Source organism: Polypterus senegalus, chromosome 9, assembly GCF_016835505.1.
Source record: "Polypterus senegalus isolate Bchr_013 chromosome 9, ASM1683550v1, whole genome shotgun sequence".
NCBI classification, from domain to species: Eukaryota; Metazoa; Chordata; class Cladistia; order Polypteriformes; family Polypteridae; genus Polypterus; species Polypterus senegalus.
Window position 1 is genome coordinate 47,706,771 of NC_053162.1, and position 20,279 is coordinate 47,727,049.

A 20,279-nucleotide genomic window follows, 5' to 3' on the forward strand; every position below is an offset into this window, starting at 1 on the left:
CTGTTTATATTGCATGACGAAAGTTTTTCTTTCTTCTGTCGCCAATCTCAAACACTTGACTCTGAAACACCGTACTTGTGACCTGCTGCCCGATTTCCCATCTTTGCTGCTTCCAAAATCACTTTCTCTCCCGCCGTGAAGGACCGTAAACGCTTGCTACTATCCATGCTGAATGACGACACCAAACTGATTCAAAAACAAACCCTACCGTATTCCTCGTGTATGACACGCACCTGATTTTCTAATGCTCATTTTTGGGAAAAAATGTGCGTGTGGTACAAGAGTAAATATGGTATTATTCATCATTATACTTTCTACACTTCTGACTTTGTACTTTAAGTGTTTTGCACGTTTTACAGTAGAAGAAGGAAGTTTAATAAAAATGTAATTTTTCAAGCCATAAAATGCAACATTTTTTACATGCTTTTTTGAGAAAAAATGTAACTCTAAGGTGAGTCTACTATGCAATCTCATTTCATTTCTGCAATAAACATCATTACACATATGATTTGTATTTTTAACTTTACATCGATGATTTATATCTTTATAAATAATATATTACTGTGGCTGTCTGTTTGTCTGTCCAGGATTTTAAATCACCTGTAGCTCACAAACCGTTTGACATATTGACCTCAAATTTGGTATACATATACTACGTGACGTCTACTTTCCACTTTCAGGATGATGATTGACCTCTTGTCGGCGACCAGCAGGGTGGCCATGTGGCGCATGCGTATGGGCGCCGTTCTCATCCCTACCACCTTCAATATCACTTCCCCTACCTCTTCATATTTTAAATCATTGTTGAGGCAGATTGAAGACTTAAGTGAAAAATTAAGGAAAATATACTAAGTAATTGCTACATAAACACCGACTTAAATCAGTTTTAACACGAAAAGATGCCGATGAAAGAAGAGAAGAAGCGGCCCGCTGGGGTGGAGAAAATAACAGCTGCTCTGGAAGCAGCAAGCGCATCAACCTCTGAGCAAACGAATGCTAAACGTACAGAGAAAGAGTATGAAAACTAGGAATGCTCAAGTCAAGTGAATTCAATGCATGGTATCATGCCGTGCGCTGTTACTGGTAGAGAAATATTTTGGAGCAAATTAAATAAATACACAGATAAATAAGTATACGACAAAAATAAATACAAATACGACAATATGTGAGCATGAAAAGTCAAATGTGTCATGAAACACACTTTTTTTGTTGCGGACTTCTTTATGTATTTATTTCAGTGGCACTGCACACAACATGAAATACACAATTAAATGAGAACTGCCACTTTCACCCATCTAAGTTGAGAGGCGGGCTCTGGCAAGTCCTGTGTTTTGATTGGTGAATAGTCAGTGACTCACAAGCGCTAAGTAGTGACTGTGTGAGTCTGTGACAGAGACGAAGGCAAGAAAAGCTGACCAAAATTACTGTGAGAAGTGGTGACTTTAATTCAAGAAGCTCCCAGCTCCCTATTAGGAGTCTGCAGCTGAAGTGTCTGCTGTAAAGTAAAAGAAGCCCTCAGCAGCTGAAGATTTATGTGCACTGTACCGAGAAGGGTCTAACTGCAGCCTGCAATATCTGTGAGAAAGAGTCAGGTAATGCAGACAATGTCAGTTACGAAGTGCCCATTGAGTCAGATGACCCTCCCATAACCCTAATCTTAACCAGAGTTAACAGGCCCCAATGTTAACCACAGTCTAATGCGATGGGTGTTTTGTGACTGACGTTGGGAGCGTTTTGTAATGTTGGGGCGTTACAAGACTCACCTCATAGGTACTGCAGTCTGCAATTACACTCTGTTGACTCTAATGCCGATTCACCAAGCAAAACGCAGGACTCGGCAGAGGGTTTTCATTTCATTGCATACTTCATGCAGTGTTTGGTACCACTGAAACGAATACATTAAGAAATAATTAAACACATAAAGAAATAAGAATAAAAAATTTGTAATGACACATTTAATTATTTATGCTGAAGTCTCCTTCTGGTTTTTATGCATTTATTGTCTCATTTCACAATACATCAATTTGTGTATTTTACTTGAAATATCCCTCCATAGTTCTGAAGTCATTTGTTTTACTTTCCATTCACTCTGTGGCGGGGGTTAAAGTGGGGAGCAGTGGGTGGTTTGATGGTGAGGAAATTGTTGGATTATGCTAATGCCTGGTCTTTGTTTATTCTGTTTATTTCTTTTTAGTTAGCATTAAAAAAGAAAGAAAAACTAAAGCAAAAAACGAGTGCATCATTTTTAAAGCCCTTTCTTTTTCACTGGAGCAGGCAAACATTAAACGCAGCAGCCACACGGTCGTCACAAGAGCTCAGCAGAGGTTCACATCGTTCTTTTTCAGTAGCACTTCAATTCAGATTTGGAATAATCCATAAATCAAAGAGAAGTGACACATAAAAACCCTTGAAAATGAATATGATGTTAGACCTGAATCCTAATGAAACGTACCGAGTGAGGAAGCATGCCCTGTAGGTAAAGCTCTCAGTGATTTACAAGACTGTCTGGCAGTACATTATAAAAAGTACATGCTACAAACGTTCACATAAATCAGTGCTCTTGGGTAAATGAGTAAGAGCTCACTAATCAAAGCATCACATTGAAAAAAACAGAGTGTCGCAGTCAGGGCAAAGACACCAGACCCTGAGCAAGGGTCCAGATGTAGCAATATTTGGGGGAAGATATGGCCTGGCTTACTACATACAAATGCCGATAAGAAAGCAGAGGCTGAACACTAAGCCCAGAAGCCTTTCATAACTACCTCTTTTATAGAAAAGAAAATTCTCTATCCTGCTGATGCTCACTAGAGTCGCAGTCTATCCTGGCAGCCATGGCATAAGGCAGGAAACAGCCGAAGGCGCAGCACCAGGTTCAACTCAGCCAAACATTAACACTCACCAAAATGTCACAAAAGGGGCCTGTTTTACAATAAAATAGCATTCTCATAACCATGAAGTCCAATTCAGGGCGGTGAGGGCCTGAACCTTTCCTGGCAGCACTAGGCAAAAGGCAGGAAACAGCCCTGGATATGGTGCCAGCTCATCACAGGTTCCACTCTGGCACATAGCCACACTCACATGATGCCAGTTTAGAATCACAGATTTACCTAGCCTGCATGACTTTTGAGGATGCAGAAGGAAACTGGAAGAACCCAAAGAAACCCCACATGAATACGAAATGAGCATACGTACCTCTTAGAGAATGTCCAGGTATAAGATTTGAACCCAGGATGCTACATCTGTGAAGCAACACCACTTACCACTGGGCCACCATTCCTCATGTTAACCAAATAGAGGGCTAAAAAAGTCCAAAGTTCACTTTAAATAACCTCCCTTTTTTGCTACTTCACACTAGGATTTCTATCAATTGTTATCAGAGGGATGTTGTTGGGGACTACACAACTACTAAGAAACAAAGACAATCCCAGTCAGCTGGATCTGTTACTTTAGATAGCCCCCCTTTCTTTTTCTTCTATTTGCTTGTTTGGATTGTTGTTTTGGACCATCTGTTGAAGAGGAAATAAGACAGCTATGGAAATATTATAAACAGTTGTTAAAAATGTGGCTAGTGCTTAAGTTAAGGGCCTCCACTTTAAAATCTAATTCATCCTTCCTTTGAGAATGAAACAGTAAAAAACTAAAACAATACAAACTAAGCTTCATGTGCAGCTTACTGCACAGTAACATAACAGGATTCTCAAAACCACAAAGCTTTGTTTAGGGTGGTATGGGCCTCAGTCTGTCTTGGCAGCATTTGGCATAAGGCAGTAAATATCCCTGGACAGGGCACCAGTCAAAAGGAGGTGTAGTTGAAAAACCAAAGCACACTAGAAGAAGTTCCACAAAGACTAGAGAAGAATGTTCTAACTCCACAAGTGTTAGGGTTTGTGCACAGCTTTGGCATTTGAACCATAATACTAGATCCAGGAAATGGTAGCACTAAGTGCTGCACTGCCATGCTACCCCAAGAATGCTCTTAAAAATGTCAAAGCTCCACCGACATACCCTGGAAGGCATTTTGTAAAGAAGTACTAGGTGCTCTACTGTGGCTCATTCTGGCTCTCCCCTCACTGGCGTATTAATGTTACTGGCACAAATTAGCATCTCTCTAGCATGCTGGGCACATTTTTGGCAACTATCGACAAATATTTATAACATTTCCTCAGCTTTCAATGGCAGTTTAAGAATACGGTAAAATACAGTTGTAAGGAGTGCCACTAATGTGTTTAGCTTGCACTTAGGATAACACATATTACTTTTTTTCTCCCCTCAAAGCTTGTGTTTAGTCCCATGCTCTGTAATTCTGTAATAGTACATTTGAACTATTTCACAGGAAAATTTTAAGTGTATGACAGATACCACACAGCTAAAGGTCATTTCGTGCGGAGAACCCACACAAAAAGGGTTGCCAAGTGAAGTGAGCAGTCTGTGAATCGTGTAATAGCTAGCGCACACAGCAGAAACAAACCTGAGAACTCAAATTTTCAACACTTTGATGATGACCAACAACTCAAAATAACCGATTAAAATATCCAGTTGCATTCCCTGTTTCAGAGTACTTGGTCAAAGTGTCTCCCCCATCATAAATGGTGTATCCGTTTTTATCCCGACTTATTGTACACACACTTAGTCACATTATGCGTTTTTTTGATTGACCCCATATGAAAACTACACATACAGTGGTGTGAAAAACTATTTGCCCCCTTCCTGATTTCTTATTCTTTTGCATGTTTGTCACGCAAAATGTTTCTGATCATCAAACATATTTAACCATTAGTCAAATATAACACAAGTAAACACAAAATGCAGTTTTTAAATGATGGTTTTTATTATTTAAGGAGAAAAAAATCCAAACCTACATGGCCCTGTGTGATAAAGTAATTGCCCCTTGTTAAAAATAACCTAACTGTGGTGTATCACACCTGAGTTCAATTTCCGTAGCCACCCCCAGACCTGATTACTGCCACACCTGTTTCAATCAAGAACTCACTTAAATAGGAGCTGATTGACACAGAGAAGTAGACCAAAAGCACCTCAAAAGCTAGACATCATGCCAAGATCCAAAGAAATTCAGGAACAAATAAGAACAGAAGTAATTGAGATCTATCAGTCTGGTAAAGGTTATAAAGCCATTTCTAAAGCTTTGGGACTCCAGCGAACCACAGTGAGAGCCATTATCCAGAAATGGCAAAAACATGGAACAGTGGTGAACCTTCCCAGGAGTGGCCGGCCGACCAAAATTACCCCAAGAGCGCAGAGATGACTCATCCGAGAGGTCACAAAAGACCCCAGGACAATGTCTAAAGAACTGCAGGCCTCACTTGCCTCAATTAAGGTCAGTGTTCACGACTCCACCATAAGAAAGAGACTGGGCAAAAACGGCCTGCATGGCAGATTTCCAAGACGCAAACCACTGTTAAGCAAAAAGAACATTAGGGCTCGTCTCAATTTTGCTAAGAAACATCTCAATGATTGCCAAGACTTTTGGGAAAATAGCTTGTGGACTGATGGGACAAAAGTTGAACTTTTTGGAAGGCAAATGTCCCGTAACATATGGCGTAAAAGGAACACAGCATTTCAGAAAAAGAACATCATACCAACAGTAAAATATGGTGGTGGTAGTGTGATGGTCTGGGGTTGTTTTGCTGCTTCAGGACCTGGAAGGCTTGCTGTGATAGATGGAACCATGAATTCTACTGTCTACCAAAAAATCCTGAAGGAGAATGTCCGCCATCTGTTCGTCAACTCAAGCTGAAGCGATCTTGGGTGCTGCAACAGGACAATGACCCAAAACACACCAGCAAATCCACCTCTGAATGGCTGAAGAAAAACAAAATGAAGACTTTGGAGTGGCCTAGTCAAAGTCCTGACCTGAATCCAATTGAGATGCTATGGCATGACCTTAAAAAGGCGGTTCATGCTAGAAAACCCTCAAATAAAGCTGAATTACAACAATTCTGCAAAGATGAGTGGGCCAAAAATCCTCCAGAGCGCAGTAAAAGACTCATTGCAAGTTATCGCAAACGCTTGATTGCAGTTATTGCTGCTAAGGGTGGCCCAACCAGTTATTAGGTTCAGGGGGCAATTACTTTTTCACACAGGGCCATGTAGGTTTGGATTTTTTTTTCTCCCTAAATAATAAAAACCATCATTTATAAACTGCATTTTGTGTTTACTTGTGTTATATTTGACTAATGGTTAAATGTGTTTGATGATCAGAAACATTTTGTGTGACAAACATGCAAAAGAATAAGAAATCAGGAAGGGGGCAAATAGTTTTTCACACCACTGTACACTTTTGTATTCATTCAAGCCTTTCCTAGTTGCTACTGTATTTTCATTTAATCCTGCAAGACCAGGTAACAGTGCGATGTCCCGCTCATCATGCGCTTACTTAATGCCCGGAGATGCAAAGGCACACTGAGGTCTGACTATAATCAAACATTAAGCAGCACGGAGTTCTTTTTCCCCCCAAACAGTTGTTATCCATGAACTGCAGTTAAGTTCTTCTGGAATATTAATATTTATATTTTATATGAAATCTAGACAATTTGTGCCCATTTCAGAAAAAAGATAGCTCATGCAGATTAAGTGTGCGCAGCTTTTAACCAGGGCATGACCATTAAATTGATTGAAAAATTAAGGGCAATGTTAGAGAAGCGACAAGACATTGGCTTTGTATATATGCACTGGAACCAGATGTTAAAAGCTTTTGCATTATGATGAAAGTTTTTATCTTTTCTATAAGCTAGGCCCCCGGATGATGAGCTTAATGCTTTTAATATTGGTTTTAAAAGTGTATAGTTTTTAATGCCCCCCAACCCATCTCTTCAAAGTAGGTAGAGCTTGCATATTATAAGACCATGACTCATTAGCTGTGGTGAAACTGGAATCAACTGGAAGATCACGTTTATCCACCATGGCATTAGGATTATGTCCATATGCAACAAGGCAACATGACCTCATGGTGCAGTACAGTCTGAAAAGACAAAAGGGTCCTATCACTTGTACCACCTGGATGAGCCTCACACCACACCACCTCACACACCTTCTTAAGAAAAAAAAAATGACATGTGTACATTAACACCAAAAAAAAAAAACAAAAATCATCTCAGGCCAAGTCTAGATCCTTCATTTACATTTAAATGTATTCACTTAACAGACACTTTTTATGAAGGGACACCCACAAGAGTTCAAGATAATCGAGTTAACTTCAGTCTGGGGTATCCTACATTGTTTTCACTGTTTTGTTTCCCCCTCAAATTCTTGGAACCAATTGTACAATTTCTCTTAGATGAATTTCTAGAAAACTTGTGAATGGCACTATATAATTTAAACACACTGAATCAAAAGCAGGGGTATGCAGATTATGATACACTCAAAAAGACTTTTTCACAAGAGGGCTGTGTTCAAACTCCATTTTCTATTCTAGGGATGAGAGGTAAGCAATGCACAGTTCTATTAAAAGAAAAAGTTGGATTTTTGCATCCAGAGGCGGAATAGACTTGTAAGTGTGGAGAATGTAAACAGCACCACAGAACTCCCAAAGTGTAATACCAGATCTCATAGTCTGCCAGCTATACTATAATAAAAATGTTACAAAGTACCGTGTGCCTGTAGACATAATCTTCACAGTGTATTTATTCCATTCATCTGTTTTATGTTTAAAGTTCCCATCTTCTTTTATTATTCCCACATGAAATTCTTACACTTTCAAAGGAATTTGTATGATATTTTTCAAAAAGCACAGCTCTGCATGATAACAGATAACATGCTAGCCTAAAAAAAGAAAAAAATAAACACACAAGCACATATTAATATTCACAGTATTATGTATTTTCTTAATTTTACAAAGTTATACAGTTATTTTGAAATCTGTAGGCACATTGTGGACAGATCTAAACTACTTCATTGTTTAAAACAGTACATAAAAAACCTATTAACAACCTTCATTTTAAAAATATCATTAAAAATACATCATTGATACATACAAATAAACCTTACAAAAAATCACCTTTTCTTAAGAACACAGTGCTGCTTTCATTTTTATGTGTTTAGTTTTTGTAATCAATTCCAATTATTCAGGATTTGTTTATTGTTCTCTTTGTGCCTTGATCTATACAAGTATCCATGCTATGTACATGGAATGTCAAAAGAGAACAAAAACTGAGATGGATCTAATCTGTTTTACTCAAAAAAGAACAAAAATAAAAAATAAAATAAACCTCTTGTATCTGACTTTGCTATATAAAATGTGATATAAACTCATTGTTTTAATTAAAACGTTTGCTTAGACATTTATATGTATTTCCTCCTTTCTGTGAATACTCTAGATCAGGGTTTCTTAATCTTTGGGTCACAAGTTACTATTATATTCAACTGTAAAGGGTTGATGATGGTTTGTGAACTGGGTCACAGTGGGTGACCACAGATTGACTGGCCTAGCTCCAACCATCATCCTCGATTACCAACCCCTAACCTCCAAACCCAGCACCCCCTCTACAAGGGCGAGAACTCTGATGATTGTCCACGATTTTCCAAAGTGGACCAAAAACTGACTTTCATCCAGGCATTCAAAAAAGGAATGATATTGGAGACACTAAAAAGTGCGAGAATGGGTTGCAACAAAAAATAAAATAAAAACTAAAAAACTTTCATCTAGATGCTTTTCAAAGGGTATTTCAACTTAATGGTAAAGATAATTATGTTATCCGTTCTGTTCTAAATTTAAAAATATATTTTTTTAGGCTCAGTTGACTGCTTTTGGCTTGAAATTGGCACACAATTTATATTCGTAAAGTCAACCATTCAATGTAAATGCCTAATTAAACATGTGCTATGAGGATCATCTCCACATTAAATATAAATAAAAGCAAATGTTATTGAATTTGCCATTAGCCTCAACATGGTGAAACAAAACCGTGGGTCACAAGTAGGTTTCACTGTACAGTATGCCCTCAAACACACAGAACTAGGCTTTTACATCAAATGCGAGAAGTGTCTCACAAAGGTTTACTATTTAAATAACATCTCTCTTAATTAAATGATTTCACAATTTATATACACTGTAAGATTTTAAAAAATTCTAAAATACATAAAAATATAGGTATTTGTATATACATAACTCTACAAACCTGTAGCTCCCAACACCTCTCCATTGCTTTTGTGATCTCACAATTTTACTGGTATGGCAATCAATACTTTTTCTACATATGCCAACACCCAGGTCAGCAGCAAAACTAAAGTCTGACATGCATATATACATCACAGTCTGGTGGCTGCAATCAAGACTTAGATTTATGTGTTTCTCCCGAAACCACTCTAAAAGTGCTTGTGTCTAATGGATGTCTTTTGCTAATCAGCTAAATGAGGCATGTATTGAGTCCTTTTAAAACTGAAACACCAATATTAACAGGAGCAAGAGGTAAAAGGTCACATTGATCCGACAGCATGAGTGCACAGGAATATGGACAGTAAATAGCTAAAATGGTAACTCAGTTTTTCTTAAATTTCCATAACAGCTCATCCTTATTTAGAAAATAAAACAGACGGTTACTAGTTTTACTGGAATATGAATCTAAAAATGTTATACCCCACTTACTTTATAAAAATGTTTTTGTGATAAAACAAGTAAATTGGTTTCTTTTAGTGTGTTATGGCTCATTTTCTAAATGGGGTCATTACTTTTAAATTCTGGACAAAGCTTTGGCTTGATTGTCAACGTTTAGTCTGTACTATGTGAACTTATTTAATTAATTTTTGTTAAAAAATATATATATTAACTGCTAATTCATTTCAAACCATGATATCACATAGATATTAAATATTTATGCCTTTTCAATGTACTGTATTTATTATGCCTAGTAACTGAATATACTTAGTGCTTAGTTAGTAAGTATAATGTAAGGATATTTTTCCCATCAATGCTCATTACACAAGTCTTTACATTTAAAAATTAATATTTGTGAAAACCTGTTTCATGACTTCAAAGGTCTTTCATGACATTTTAAAATGGCCTTAAGGGACTTCTTATCTTGTATATGGGTGGCATGGTTTTAATTCTATTGACAGGAGTATAATTACAATTGTCAATAGAATTGCACCATTTTACCCAGTAACACTGAAAATACAAACGGAAAGGAATGTATGTCTACTCAAAAAATAACTGAAAAAAATTAAGAAATAAATTAAACATATTTAATTGCATGATTAAGTGATGCAAAACATCAATATGAATATCTTACTATCAAATATGTGTTTTAACTAAATGAGGTTTCATGACTTATTTCCATGTTGTTATACTGACAAATGTTTCCACCAGAAAATATAAGCTACCTCGTCTTCTTTTTCTTTTTTAAATACAGGCATGTTCATTATTGTAGCATCTTCAAATTAAACTTTCATTAAAAAAAATAATACAAGAAAAGTCAACAGCAAATACTCCAAACATAAGTGTGAATAACAAATATACTCCACATTTAAAATTAGAGTGCCCACTACTATAAAATATTTAATCACAAATGCCCCATGTGGATTTTGCAGGCCAAGACCTCTACAACCATAAACTCAAAAGAGAACATCCTCAGGAAAAAAAGAAGTTACAGCACAATGAAAAATGTAGCAACTTAAGGAGGAAAGCCCCCTTTGAATGAAATGCAACTGTTTTACTCATCATTGCCTATGCACAAGGATAGGCTACAAGGGCACAATGTGATTTGCCTCATTACAATACTATTCCTTATGCTTTACACACTGAAATGTTACAGACTAATTATAAAATTGACAAATAATCTGTTAATAAGTTATGTGTATGGTCCCACTGACTGACAACAAGTAGTAACCACTGAAACAGAATTCATAATCTTCAACCGAATGCATTTTTAGGACAAATACTGAAATACAGTCTTCATTTACTGTTAATAGTGTTCTACGACATACTAGGTCTGGTCATGAGGTACTGTGTGGCATTAGATTCTGATAAAATAATTTGGAAAAAAGTAATCAACATCCAATTCTACAATTCCAATGATATAAACAAGTCTACAGTTGCAAACTAGAGTTAAACAATGACATTTTCTATAAAACATATAGTTTATAGATTATTCCATGCTTGTATATGTGAACATAAGGTATTCTGTAATGGTCAGAGCCTGCTTTACGCTCTTCTTGCATTTGGGCTAAAATTCAGAAAGAACAGCATGAAAAACACAACCCATAAGCAATACTTAAGGACAAGGGTGAATATTTAAAGAAAAGAAATGATGAGATTAAAAAATGATCCGACAGCTGACTAGAATTTTGAAGTCTGCAGTAAGAGCAGAAATTTTGCTGGGCATAAAAAATTCCAACATGCTGTAGGTAGGTCCTCATGGAAACACTTTGCATGAACAAGTGCCTCATTTTGAACAACAGTAAACTATGCACACCACTGTTACAAAAGACAAATTAGTTTATGGCAGTTTCAGGTAAACGCATTTTTCCCTAGAGAAGTTAAAAAATCTTTAGGGTAATGTTTATACAGTAATCCCTCGCTATATCGTGCTTCGACTTTAGCGGCTTCACTCTATCGCAGATTTTATATGTAAGCATAACTAAATATATAACGCGGATTTTTCGCTGGTTCGCGGGTTCTGCAGACAATGTGTCTTTTTACTTCCTGTACATGCTTCCTCAGCTGGTTTGCCCAGTTGATTTCATACAAGGGACGCTATTGGCGGATGACTGAGAAGCTAACCAATCAGAGCACGCAGTTAAGTTCCTGTGTGCTAAATGCGGTGTTAACCAGTATGTCTTGTCTCGCTCATTCAGCATCAACATGTTTCGCTGTGTAAAGAGTTAACTTTTGTGCTCTTTTGTGTTTATCTTTGTGCATAGTCAAGCCCTTCATTATGGCTACAAAACGATCTGCTCCTGCTGCTGCTTCAGGGGCCGTGCCCAAGCGCCAACGGAAGATGTTAACGATTGCAGAAAAGGTAAACGTTTTGGATTTGTTGAAGGAAGGGAAAAGCTACACCGTTGTAGGACGCCATTACAGCATCAATGAGGCTACGATTCTTTTTATTTAAAAAGTACGAAAGCAATATAAGATCTATGGCCGCAGTGTCCTTTTAACCAGGGTGCAAAACGAGTTGTAAGTGGATGTAATAAGGCAGTAGTCTGGATGGAATCTGCTTTAGGGATTTGGATTGAAGACTGCCGGATGAACAACAACGGTGGTGCTACACAGTCACTTGAAATGGTTCCTTTTTACAGTACTTAGTACATGTACGTACGTTTAGTGTCACTGTACACACATTTTACTGTATACAATTTTTCTTGCATTGTACGTATTTATTGCTGGTGGCCTGTCTATCGTAATGGCTGTAACATATGTGATATCGGAGACACTCGATATCTTTAAAATAATATTTAGGTTTTACTGTATATAAAGATTGTGTTTACATACATAATTTCAATGAATCTTACCTAATATCTAAGAGAATACAAAGGGATTATGCTGTATAACTGTAGGGAATATTTATAAACAGTGTGGGAGAGTTTATAAGGGCTTAAAATATATAAAAATAACCATACAAAAATATGGTTTCTACTTCGCGGATTTTCACCTGGTCTGGAACGCAACCCCCGTGATCGAGGAGGGATTACTGTACTGCATATGTTACAGTGGCTGCATAGATCCATGCAATGGCTTCAAATCAAATACTAACAAAGCTAAGGCCCTTCTCTCATATGCTGACATGGGTAGAGCCTGCCTCCCAACCAAATGTTTTTATTCTCATCTAAAACTGCTCAAACTGTGCAAACTCTGCAACCTTTCAATGAAATGACTGGACACTAGCTTTTCTTTCTCTACATAAAAATCTAATACTTTCAGTGCTTCTGGAAAAATTTAAATGTTTTGCAGTTATTCTGCATTCAATGCAGTGAACTATGTGAAAAAAGGTTTCTAACATATCTAAAATTAACGTTAACCATAGGACTTTAAAAAGAAATATCCCACAAACCAGATGGTGCTTACAGAGATAAACAATTCACTAACACATTTAAAATAAAAACAGTACATTTTCTAGTAGAGGGAAAAAGATTAAATGAGCTTACTTTGTGCAGAACATTAAAATGTGTAACAGTCATTTCAATTCTATGCTGTAAACTCAGCATTATATCAGAATAAACTGGAATATATATATATATATATATATATATATATATATATATATATATATATATATATATGAATGATAAAATTAAATATTTTACACCAATTTTGTAAAAATACAGAAGTGGATGCAAAAATGAAAGTTTAAAGAGTCGCATAGTTGAAAGTTTTTGCACCAAACAAAATAACTAGTCCAATGAAATGGCAATCAAATATCTGTAGTATTAACAGCATTTGAATAAAGATGAGGCAACATTCAACAATACATTTTTTTATCCTACATAATCAATTTAAAGATGCTAGTATTAGGGAGGCAAAATTAATTTAGAACTAGAACTTGTAAAAAAAAAAAAAAAAATAATAATAAATTTAAAAAAAAATTGAAATGCATATATAACTGTAGAAAAATGTAACACAAAGCTTTAATTGTTGTGATGGTTTGGCTTGGTTTGTTGTGAACATACTGCGCAGCCTAGTAAACTTGAAGACAGCCTTGGGTATGTTTTTATATCTGCCATTCACTCAATAACAACCGATTCAAAGTCGTCATAATCAGCATATGGCTATGTGGCATTTTGATTTTTGATTAAGGAAATTGTCACTCCAGGACTCTCCAAGGGAGTCCTTTGATGATACTTTGCTTTGAACATTTCATCCTGTTACTTTGATTGAATCAATTTATATATACTGGGTAGTACTGCTAGATGAGTACTTGACACATTAATCGATATTTCAAACCTGAACCTAAGAAGTTTTACCGTAAAGGTTTAATAATTATTTTTCGGAGCAATTTATTCAATCTACATGAAGGATTTGATCTACTCAGAAATTAAAGTTAGATATGGTACATTATAAATTCCAATTCACATAAGAATATGAACAACTAAAAAGTCCACATAAAAATGTGATTTGATTCAAAGGGAAAATCTAAAACCATCCATTGAAACGGCTTTTTCCATTATAGAGAGTCAAAACCTATCCCTCCTGCATCATGGCACACCCATATACACCTCTACACAATCACTCAAACTTACAGTCTACAATCAACATAAACTGTACTCCTTTGGGGTGTGAGAGGTAATTGGGGCTGCACAGGGAGAACATACAAATTACACACACATGAGATGGGCCTGAATTCAAACAAAGCTCTCTGAAGCTGGTAGGTAGCAGCAGTAAACACACTCCTGTCCAATATTCAAAGTATGACTATACGCAATGCCATAGTATAAATTTTCAGTTTTATAGGGTCTTCATAGCAGAGAATAAAATTACCTCTACAATATTGCCAAGTAGGGTTTAACAACATCTATGTTTGGTCCATGAACAAATTTCAATATTATAAAGACTCAGTGGAAAAATATGATAATTTCCTAGTAAATATTTTAGTAGTTTTTTTTTTTTAATTACTTTTGCAAGTAAGTAGTATATGGAAAGACCTGTAATTGATATGCAAATATTGGCTCATATTATCTGAACTTACAGGAAAAGATATATAATGAGCATCTGTTGATCATAACCCAAAAATGTCATTCCCTTGCACCTTCAAAAGTCCTTCAATAAGTGCAGTTGTTAAGTCAGTTAATTCTATCCAATACAAGACCTTAAAATATTTTTATTCATCATTCACATTAAAGATCTGTTAAAAAAAATGTAAAGAATCTGTAGTTAAAAGGTGATTGCAGAAAAAAAACAAAACAGCTATGTGCATTAATAACAGAGCTTCCATTTAGGTATAGACTTTCCATTGTTTTTTACTCTTCTAAAAGTGATCTGTGGCCCTTGCTAGCATGTTTAAGATGTACAGTATGTTATGGTTTCTGCTTATACTGTTAGAAAAAAATTATCTTTCATCCAGTTATAGAGCACAATGACATTTTTGGGCAGAAAAAAAGTGTTTCCAGTAAAATGCCCTAAACCTGAAGCACATAGTGGTTCTACAAAAGTGCAAATAAGAGAAGCAGGCCAGTAGTAATGGCTTCACTCATTACAGAACTTATTATGGCTGGTGACTGAATAGAGAATTTAAAACTGGGTGCGTCAAATATTTAAACAATACATTAATCAGAATGAAAACATAATATAGCAGTCATCCATAATCCTCAATCCCCTTTGTTTTTTTTCAGTGAACTTTCAATGAGAGTATTCTTAAAGAGGTCCAGAAAATGGGTGTTAGAAAGGGACTGGACTGAAGGGTGACTTTTTGCTGTTCAACCATTATACTGTTGCTGGTATCGCAGATTAAGCTCTCGCAGTTCACGTTCTCGCACCCGCCGGGACTTGTTAGACTTGGTTGAGCGACTGGAGCGAGTGGACTGCGCTGATTTGGTACTCTGACAACGTGATGAAGCCCTCTTCAACAAGTTCTGAGAAATGGACCGATGCAAGTTCTTCATAGAAGAAGAAGCAGCCATGGTGACTATCCAAGGATGTTTGATTGCTTGACTGGCACTCATTCTCTCATTAGGGTCCACAGTTAGCACCCTGTCAATAAAGTCCTTGGCAAGATTAGAGACACTTGGCCAGGGCTGAAAAATGAAAGTGAAAAAAACAAATTTAGTGAAGTACGAGGTGGAATTATACATATTCATGCAAAAACAGTGTAAAAATAACATATAACTAACTATTATTATACTCAAGCAAACATGAACAATGTGCAGTTAAAAAAATCTAATAAAGGTCTGTTGTTGAAACCGAACCGTGTAATAGTGTAAATTCTTCAATAGATGGCAGCAAAAGCTAATGAAGCAGTAAGCAATAAGGAATTCACTTCCCTGCGATTTTGAAATACAACAAATAGAACACAAGAGTAACAGACAATTTTTAATCAATCAATGAAACCTATCTGATAATGGAAGGCCAGATGGATGGATTATGCTGTACACTGGAATAGTGATGACTGTGAAAATGGAAAAGTAAAATCTTCTAAAATACATAAAGACTTAACATAAAATACTTAAAATACAAAAAAAAACTTAAATAAATATTTCAGTAAGTTTTACAAATTTGAAAAAAAAGCAAATTAAACATAACTTCTCATGCGCAAACATCCGCAATCAAGTTTTAGCCTAAAATGTCCTACATTTCAGCCTCCTTACTCCCTATGTGTTTAAGTAGCTCGTATTTAACTCTTGTAGATAGTGCTGAGCAATTTCAAAATGCTTTCGCTTGAATTGTTTTTATGGGTACACGTTAGATGGTAGCTGCAGATGTTCACTCCAATCACCTTCTTAAAACAGAAGCCTGTGGGTGCAAATTAGTATTTCTGAATTAGATGGATGTATCATCTCTCTCTGCATGTGGTGATAAGCATTACTAGTATTGTACAATTTGATTCCTTCTTAATTTCAGAACTATTTTTATAACAACTGTGTCATTCAGCCTTTTATTTTACTTTCTTTGGTTTTCCTTAATCAGATGTCAGCTAACAATAAGTTTAAAACAGCAAATTAACAACAGGGGCAGAGATAATCCAATATACAGTACCAAGCAGAATGTGTTTATCCAGTATGCAAATCCACACCACTGAACCCATCACCACCAACTTTTGCACCTTATTTGTACAGAGGCACACTACGGGCTATGTTTATTTCTGAAATTTACTTTATTCCATCACCCCAGCAGCACCAGGCAGCTCAAAACAATTTTCACTTGTATGTTACACATAAAAGTAATATTTTGAAAATAAAATTTAAAAAGAAATGCAGTGTCTTGGACACTGTCAGGAGTGCATACAGGCACGTAGGGGCCATACAAACTACTCCGTCACATTATGAGTTGATGTAATGAAATTCATGCAAGTTGGATCAGTCTGTTATTTCAATTTTTGACTTTGATTTTCAGTGTAATGTTGAATCCAGCTCTCAATGGGTTGGTGATTTTGTTTTCAATTGACCGTTGTTATATCATTTTGTTTTCAATGAATTACACAGTATTACTCAGGAAAGATTTTCCACTTGAATATTACATCAAGATTTGATGTACAATTTAAGTGTTCCCTTAATTTTTTTGAGCAGTGTACTATCTCAATGAACACAAGGATGTTCAAATTCTCAGAAGCTCTTTGAAAAAAGGACAGATCAATGCTATCACCGAGCATGTGATCATAAAGAGAGGATATATTTCTAAAATGTTAACTGAATGTGGATTATAAAAACCAAGCCATTTTAAAAGGTCTTTATTTTTATCTTTGTTCTAAAAGCTTAAAAGACAATCCTATTACAAAATATAATTTTGAAAAATGGAATGTGTTTTGCTTTCAGAGAAATTGAATAAGCAGACTTTAGAAAAGACAGAAAGGAAACAAAACACACTAACTCTATAATTCATTAGTAATACAGAAAAAGTCAAAGGCTTTCTTCAAATATTACACTTAAAAAGTCTGTCTGCTTTATAATAAACACAACAGAGTGAATAGATGGAATATTGTCTGCTTTAAGCATGTAAAATGTATACTGTAATCAGTACTCAGGTAATGCTGTCTAGGGAAGGCCCAATCAAATGAAACCTCACATAAAAAATTCTACCCCAAAAAAAACTAGTACAAACAAAATAAAGCACACAAGGAATATGAAGACTGAATTACACGTCTATGTTATTGACATAGCCAACAGGATGGAGAAATTGCCCAAATCAATGTACTACTTTTTTGGTAGGTAAGCCACTCCTTTTCACATTTTTGGATTATGGTTCTCACTTTGGTTTGGTGGAGCCCATTAGCCTTAGAAAGGGTGGTGTAGCTATTTCCAAACCAAAAAAATATCAAGAATGTTTTTCTGCTCTCTTCAGGAATTTCTTTTGATTTTGGCATTATGTGCTTTGTGCTTTCAACTTGACTCTAATGGCAATGGTTGAAATAAAGGAGGTTTATACTGAGCAGGGTTTGCTGTAATGAATCCTGACTATGTTTAATTAACCGACTCTAACAATCTCGTTCCACAAAGTGTAAGTGGAAGAGGAATCTTTGCTCATGGAATAACATTTTTACTTATGTCATTTACTGGTTCACTCTGGTTCCCTTTAACTAATATTGGATTTTGGCTATAGTCTGTTTCAAAAATCTGCAATTATAGAGGAAATCAGGGAAGGAGCAAATTCTGTATAATACATACAGTACAGCATAGTTATGAAGTGTGAAAAGAATGCCCAAGGCTGGAATTACTTTGAAGTACTTATTAGTACAAGCCATGCCTGCCAAAACAGAAGGGTCCAAAAGAACCAAGTATTAATCTACAGTTCGAATAACTAACTAGAAGGTGATCAGTCCATTTACAAACAAGTTAAAGTTTATATATCTGAGCACTGATTGTTAGGAGGAATTATTTGCTTCTGTCCTGCCAAGCACCCTCAAACCTTTAACACTGCAGGTACAATAAATCTAGTCAATGAAAGCAACAAAATGAAATGTAATAGGGGTCATTCCACTTTTAACTCGACAAAATGTTAAAAAGTTTTTGCATCAGAATTTTTTATTTTAATGAAACTTCCCCCAGCGTTCAAAAATATTTTTAATTTTTAGAAAAATTCTCCATGAGATATAGGCAATTAACTTCACCACAGACGGCATAAAAATGACCAAGAGTATTTTCTTTTGAGCTGCAACTGTTTTTTATCCAAGATCGATGGCTCAGCTAGAGCTCATTAAAAAGCTCAAAAAGAGTATGGTATAGTTTACGGTTTAACACTTTAATAATTCTAGTTTTTTTTTTTTTTTAAACATGGTCAAAGTTGAGTTTTCAAAGTGCATGTTACTACTACATTTGGTTATAAAAACAATAAAAGACTTAGAGTAACAACACTATTTTTTATGCTGAAATACATATGCATTGGTACTACTGTACTTATTTTTAAAAACACCACCTGTTACTTGGTCCCATTCATGAGAAAAACTTGAACAGCTTGGGCGATTATTACAAAAATACAGTTTTCAAGCCCCCAAAAAGGGATGTGGTAGGTGGAGAGGCACAATTCTTTCACTCACACTAATAAGGTTTAAAAACTACAAGGCTTCAAAACTCTGAATCTCTGAAATAACACACTAATCTCAGTCTCTTTTAGTCCATTAATTTCGTATAAACAGCATAGTGTAAATGTTATATTGTAGGGTGGTTTGATGCAAAGTACTGTAAAATAACCAATTCAAAGTCTGAATGTGGAACAGTCTTATGAGTTATATGCCACTGAACTATACTGTTTGCAAAATTGTTCATGCCAAAAAAGATAATCATTTGCCAATGATATAAAATTATGAAATAACAAATGACACACAAAAATAACTTACTTGGTTAATAGTTTACTTATGAAAAGATTAATATTATAATATTATTTCTAGAATGAGTTAAACACTTAAGAATTATAAAAACAAATGTTTTTTAAATGACAGAAATTCAGTTAAGCTTGGTCTGCATTAGCCAAGAACATAAATTGATGTTATCTGGACTGAAAACTTGTCAACAAAGACCTTGCTAGCTATGAATTTTATGTGATCCAGAGGTCACAAACTAGAGTTAATTGATCTGTCCAATGCTATTTATCACATGTTCAATGGGCAAATGAAAAATGAAACAAAACTCTTTAGTGGTACAAAAGATTGCTGCACCAGGCTACTTTTATTTTGCAGCTTAAAGACGGAGCTCTATATTCACTAAACGTGCTATTTCAGGAGGTTCTGCTAAATGCCTTGTGATCACAAAACCATATACTATATATTAAGGACTTGCATGATACAAATAAAACCTTATAAACCTTAGTAATTAAGAATTGTTTACTAAAGTTTAATGTCAGGCAAATAGCCAGCAACTTACAGATACAGTTGTGCTTGAAAGTTTGTGAACCCTTTAGAATTTTCTATATTTCTGCATAAATATGACCTAAAACATTATCAGATTTTCACTCAAGTCCTAAAAGTAGATAAAGAGAAACCAGTTAAATGAGACAAAAATATTATACTTGGTCATTTATTTATTGAGGAAAATGATTGAATATTACATATTTGTGAGTGGCAAAAGTATGTGAACCTCTAGGATTAGCAGTTAGTTTGAAGGTGAAATTAGAATCAGTGTTGTCAATCAATGGGATGACAATTAGGTGTGAGTTGGGCACCCTGTGTTATTTAGAGAACAGGGAT

The 20,279-nt window shown here is 35.6% G+C and overlaps 1 protein-coding gene across 1 annotated transcript in view; it reads right to left on the reverse strand.

The window, feature by feature from the left end:
- Positions 1–13,293: 13,293 nt before the first annotated feature.
- Positions 13,294–20,279, reverse strand: part of pskh1 (protein serine kinase H1) — a 41,209-nt gene continuing 34,223 nt past the window's right edge. The window contains exon 3 of the mRNA XM_039763081.1: positions 13,294–15,681. Within this exon, the coding sequence (XP_039619015.1) occupies positions 15,364–15,681 (318 nt within the window). The 3' untranslated portion in view covers positions 13,294–15,363. The remainder of the gene's footprint in view (positions 15,682–20,279) is intronic.